The sequence below is a fragment of the Orycteropus afer genome, unplaced genomic scaffold, assembly GCF_000298275.1.
Source record: "Orycteropus afer afer isolate SDZICR_OR568_19922 unplaced genomic scaffold, OryAfe1.0 scaffold00194, whole genome shotgun sequence".
Lineage (NCBI taxonomy): Eukaryota > Metazoa > Chordata > Mammalia > Tubulidentata > Orycteropodidae > Orycteropus > Orycteropus afer.
Genome location: NW_006921781.1, coordinates 2,612,615 through 2,618,525, shown reverse-complemented (window position 1 = coordinate 2,618,525; position 5,911 = coordinate 2,612,615). Strand labels below are relative to the sequence as shown.

At 39.4% G+C, this 5,911-nt stretch overlaps 1 protein-coding gene across 1 annotated transcript in view; it reads left to right on the top strand.

The window, feature by feature from the left end:
* The window catches only part of GPALPP1 (GPALPP motifs containing 1), a 38,170-nt gene that overhangs the window by 12,732 nt on the left and 19,527 nt on the right, over window positions 1-5,911 (top strand). The window contains exons 4-5 of the mRNA XM_042781913.1: window positions 742-753; window positions 2,243-2,348. Of these exons, the coding sequence (XP_042637847.1) occupies window positions 742-753; window positions 2,243-2,348 (118 nt within the window). The remainder of the gene's footprint in view (window positions 1-741; window positions 754-2,242; window positions 2,349-5,911) is intronic.

Below are 5,911 nucleotides of genomic sequence, written 5' to 3'. Positions count from 1 at the left end.
ACTTTCCATACAGCAGTTCACATACACTTTGTCTCATGACATTGACTACAATTTACCACAATGCAACAACTCTCCTCCCACTTCTTCCCCAAAGTTACCTCTTCCCTGTGTCCTTCCCTGCATGCATTCCTGCCCCATGAGCTGTCTCCCTGTGCATAAACAGCCCTTCTATTCTCCCATGATTGTTCTCTCCAAGGAGTGTATCTACCTGATGTAAATGTTCAGCTCATATGCCTGTCTTTTGTTTGGCTGGAAGCCACAGGAGTGGGTTCAATTCCAAACCTGAAGAACAGTTAGGGGCTGTAGTCTCAGGGGTTCTATCAGGCTCTGTCAGACCAGCAAACTGCTCCCTTTTTTAATTAATTTTTTTAATGATTTTGAGTTTTGTTCCACATTGTTCTCCCACTCCGTCCAGGATCTCTTACATAGATCCCACTTAGAGGACAGTGGTAACCAGGCACCATCTAGTTCTTATGGTCTCATAGTCTTATAGGCTGAGAATCGCAAGGTATACCAGTCGCTTGGACTAATTGTTTTCATGAATCTTTGGTTTTCTTCATCCTTCTTTGCTCTGGATGAGGAGAGATCCATCATTGCATCTAGATGGCTGCTTGCGAGCTTTTAAGATCCCAGTCACTACTCGCCAAAATAGGAGGTGGAACAATATTTTGTGTAGTATGTTATGCCAGTTGAGCTTAATGTCCCTGTGACTAGGGTCCCAAGCCCACAGGTCCAACTACTCGCTCCCCCTGGGTAGCTGTCTGTGGCCAAGAAGTGACTACAACCTTGTCTCTTGTCAGCTCTACTATACACCTGGGAATTCTTAAGGAACATAGCAATACACTTGTAGAAACATTGTCTGCCAACCCTATCCATGATCTTGAGCACACTCCCTCCAGCACAGACATACCTAATAGTTCAGCCTGTCTACCCATCTATCCACCTGTATATCCATGTTTGCCTTCACTGACAGCGCAGTACTCCATGTGCAGAAGGGTTCATCTTTGTCGTCTCTACCTCCCATGTACTTCTCTATGTCTTTCTCTTCTTCATGAATTACAATTTTTTGATACTAAATATGAAATTCCACACCAAATTGTTTATAGTTCATAATGCTATAATGCTATGTACTGATGGGAGCTCTGGTGGTATAGTGCCTAAGGCACTTGACTGCTAACCAGAAGGTTGGTGCTTCAAACCCACCAGCCACTGAAGGAAGGTTGGGCAATATACTTCCATAGCAATATCACCTCGGAAACCCAAGGAGGGGTCGCTGTGAGTCAGAGACCACTCAGTGGCACATAACAACAACAATGTACTGATAATGCAAAAAGTAGTGGAAACATTTGTTACTCTTTTTTGAAAAAATTGTGATTTAGGCAAAAGTGTAAATTGAATTTTCTATTCAACAGTTCATACACATTTTGTTTTGTGATATTCATTGCCATCCCCACAGTGTAACAACACTGTTGTCACTTCTTCCCTGTGTTTTAACATTTCCCTTCATCCTTCTTTCCTGTCACGTCCTACTCCATAGCTTTCTTCTGGGCATATGCTCCCCTTTCTCATGTGGTTAATTGTTCCAATGAATGCATATCTACCTGGTGTTATTGTTTCCCTCATGGATCTATCTATCATTTGACTGAAAGTTGCACCATGGCAGTGAGTTTAGTTCCCAGTTTGAAGGGTATCTCCAGGGTTCTACCAGTCTCTATCAGACCAATAAGCCTGGTCTTTTTTATGATCCTGAATTTTGTTCCATGTTTTTTTCCCCCACTGTATCCAGGACCTCCTATTGTGATCCCTCTCAGAGTGGTCAACGGTGGTGGTTCTTTTGGTCTCAAAGTCCTGGAGGCTGAGGTTTACATGGTTCATTAGTCCTTTACATCAGAGTTTGTAATTTGGCACCTCCTCTAGTACCATAGTGCCTAAGGCACTTGACTGCTAACCAGAAGGCTGGCGGTTCAAATCCACCAGCCACTCCTTGGAAGGAAGATGGGGCAATCTACTTTCGTAGTGATACTGCCTCAGAAACCCAAGGAGGGGTCACTATGAGTTGCGTCCAACTTGATGGCACATAACAACAACAAAAGTTAAAAATAGTAGGTAATACTAATGTAATAATGTGCTAAATAAAATCTCATTTTCAACATTTGTTAATATCTGGCTTTTATTTCGAGCTTTTTATTCGGAAAATTGCTTTTAAAGTTGGGGAGTAATAAAGGTAAATTTTCTTTTTCAGGCCAATAATAGGTCCTGCATTACCACCTGGTTTCATTAAATCTACCCAGAAAAGTGACAAAGGCAGAGATGATTCAGGACAAGTATCATCATATTTCAACTCTGAGGTTTGGAAAATTTTAGTTTAAAGAATAAAATGTAACAAACTTAAAACTTTATCTAGTAATAACTACAATCATTTGACTCAACTGTAATGGAAGACGTTGTATTCAGATTAATTTAGGATCGTAACGTAAATAGATGAAATGGAAAGCTGTCACAAACTGGAGATTCCATTAGAAAAATAACAGGGCAGTTACACTTTGACAGGATGTTATCTATGTATGCTTTTCATTTTTGATCACAATAGGTGGTCTAATACTTAAAGTGTTAGAAAATAAAACATGAGGAAAAGTTTAATGAATTTTTTAGATTTGACCAGGAGGAGAGAGAGCTGAAGAGCTTTTTAATAATAATCTTTATCTTGAAATTAACTACTCTCTCACCTAGCTGGTAACTGTGTGTAACATATACATGAATAAGTGATTTTATGAAAAGGTAGGTCAAGTAATTTTGGAGTAAAGTATGAAGACTATATTTCTAGTTAGAAGCCTGTTACTAGCTGAGATATGTAGAATATAATTTGTAATGCATTTCCTATGTGGATTTTATTTTTATCTTACCCACAGCATCATGAAATAGACATTACTCATATCTTAGATCACACAGTTTGTGCTTACTAAAACCAAGGATCAAAGCTAGTCCTTATGACTTTAGATTACCTGCTCTTCTGTTATAGTTCAGTGCTTTTCTGTATATGAATTTATAAAACCAAAGGACTTCTAAATTCTCCAGAGAATCCAGCAGTTGCTGAGGCTGTTATTGGAAGGAAACATGATGCAGTAGTTAAGATCAAACTACAGCATTCATTCTTTCAACAGATTTTTATAAAGGGCCTACTGTGTGTCTGGTATATAGTTACAGAAATGAATGTATCAACAAATTCCGTTGTCCCTACCTTCGAAGAACATCTAGTATGCAGTCAATTCTGTTCCTGCCTTGGTCATACTAACCATCATATTTCACTGGCTTTATTGGTCTTCATACTCTAGAAAAAGAGTAATAGAAACTTTTAGCCCTCTGTCCTAGGAAAATGGCAAGGAAGCTTGCTTCAGTCTAGGGCTCTTCATGCTATCTGCAACCCACTTTTGGATAGTTTGGGGCAATGAGGTGGAGCGGGCTGGGGTGGAACAGAAGAAACAGAATGTGGTCAAATGTTTTTGGGTAATGGTATCTGAGTATTCATTGTACTAGTTATAATGTCTTAGCACTTTTCTAGAGTTTTCAAATTTTTTCAAAATAAAAACTTGAAAAAAAATTAAAAAGATAGAGAGCAAAATCCAACTTTATTCATACTTGGAGCTTTGTCTTAATCTACTTAGTTAGCCAATATGTTGTTGATGTAATTCCCTGAGTAGCAGATTTTTTACATTCTCTAGATTTTCTTAGCTAAAGATTGGGGGTAAAGGTGGGAAAAGAATTACACTGTAGTATATCTGTTTGAGGTACTATCTGTTCTGAATTACTTGCTTTGTATTTTCCCTTTTAACTAATTTTCTTTAAAAGACATTTCTAGTTTTGTTTTTATATTTTTCTTTCTCAGAGAAGGGTTTCTCTTAGTCTCATTCACAACATATACACACAAAGTAGGACATACCCAATAATACTAATGATTAACATTTGTTGAGCACTTATTGTGAGCTAGGCATTACAAGCATGTTACCTGCATAAACTATCCAAACCGTTCTGGGAGGTGGTTTATCACCTAGGATTTTTTCAGCTGCAGATAACAGAAGATCAAATGGAACTTTGTCCTAACCTACTTAGTTAACAAATGAGTTGTTGATGTAATGCCGTTGGTGTATATACTCTTTATATAAGGAGGATATTTTCAAAGCATATAATATGAGGTTTGGAGGTATGGTTATTCCAGGGTTGATTAATTCAGCAGCCTGCTGGCATCACCAAGTGCTCAGGTTCTTTTCACCTTTTTTCTCTGTCACCTACTGCATATTCATTTGTCCTTTTAGACTAGCTTCCTTCATTATACCAAGAAGGCTGCCAAAGTTCTAAGATTCATAGAGAAATGGGAAATGTCCAGACACAGGAAGAAGAACAGTTCCTACCCTATGCCCCTTTATTAGAGCAAGGAAGATCTTGCTAGAAGGTTTCCTGTACAGCACCCTTCATGTCTCTTTGACCAAAATTGGATCATATGCCCTCTTCCAAGCCACCCAGTTGGGCAAGAGGAATGAGACCAAAGTACATGGCTTAGAACTATCAACATTCTTTCCCAGGAGTTAGAGAAGCTTCCCAGTCTCATTAGAAGGGCATGGCTTCAAAGAGGATGAACAAAATTCATGGTCATCCTAGTGAAACAGGAGTTATTGGTTGAGGCTGTTATCAGTCCTATTTAAGAAACAAGGAAAACCAAGTCTTAGAACCATGCCTCTGGACACAGGGTAATATGATGACAGATTGAAGGCTTGAAACTACTTGTAACTCTGCAGCCCAAATTGAACTAGTAGAGTACATGATTTCCATCGTGTTTTGAAGAAAGAATGAAATCATATTTAAATAAAATTTTAAAAAGTACCTTGTCCAGAACACAAAATGATTTAATACCTAGAATTTAATACCTATATTTTGGCTTCTCATTTTTAGTTTGGTGTGTTGGGCCTAGTTTTCTGTTTTCTTTTCCATCCTCCAGTTTAGTTTGTCATTCAACGTCCTAAGTGATCTTTACGTAGCATAGTGCCTAAGGCACTTGACTGCTAACTGGAAGGCTGGTGGTTCAAACCCACCAGCCACTCCTCAGAAGGAAGGTTGGGCAATCTGCTTCCTTAGTGATACTGGCTTGGAAACCCAAGGAGGGGTCACTATGAGTTGGGTCCAACTCGATGGCATATAACAACAACAACAAGTGATCTTTATTTATAAAAATTTTAGACATCATCCTACCAAGGTGTGCTGAACTTCTACCTTCATAAAAAAACAGCTGTTACTAAATGAAAGTGAAAATAACATTAGCATATTTCATCCTCCGAAACCTTAATACCATACTGATACTAGGTTTCTTATAGTTTAAAAAATTTATATATCCTTTATATCTTACCAGTTTATTTCACTGTCTATTTGTTGTTGTTAGTTGCTATTGAGTTAATTCTGACTCATAGCTGTATGCAGAGTAGAATTGCTCCACTCCACAGGGCTTTAAACTGTGAACTTTTTGGAAAGATCGCTAGGCCTGTCTTCCAAGGTGCCTGGGGATGAGGGGGGTTGAACTGCCAGCCTTAAGCTAGTTGTTCAACCTTTCTAAATACGCTTTTCTAAACTTCAGCCCCAGGGTTACAGGTGAGGAGAGACAACTCAGGGGCGCCCGAAGTAGCAAGCGGGAAGAGCAGGAGAAAGGGGATTAAAAGCCAGGAAGCCTGAGACAAGAGCAGTCAGCCGAAGGGATTAGGTGAGGAGAGGAAACTCAGGCCCGCCCAAAGTAGCAGGACCGGAGAGCAGGAGAAAGGGGATAAAAGCCCAGATCCTGGACAGAGGAGCAGTCAGCCCCAGGGACAACTCAGGGATGCACAAAACAGCAGGGCAGAAGAGCAGGAGAAAGGGGATTAAAAGCCAGGAA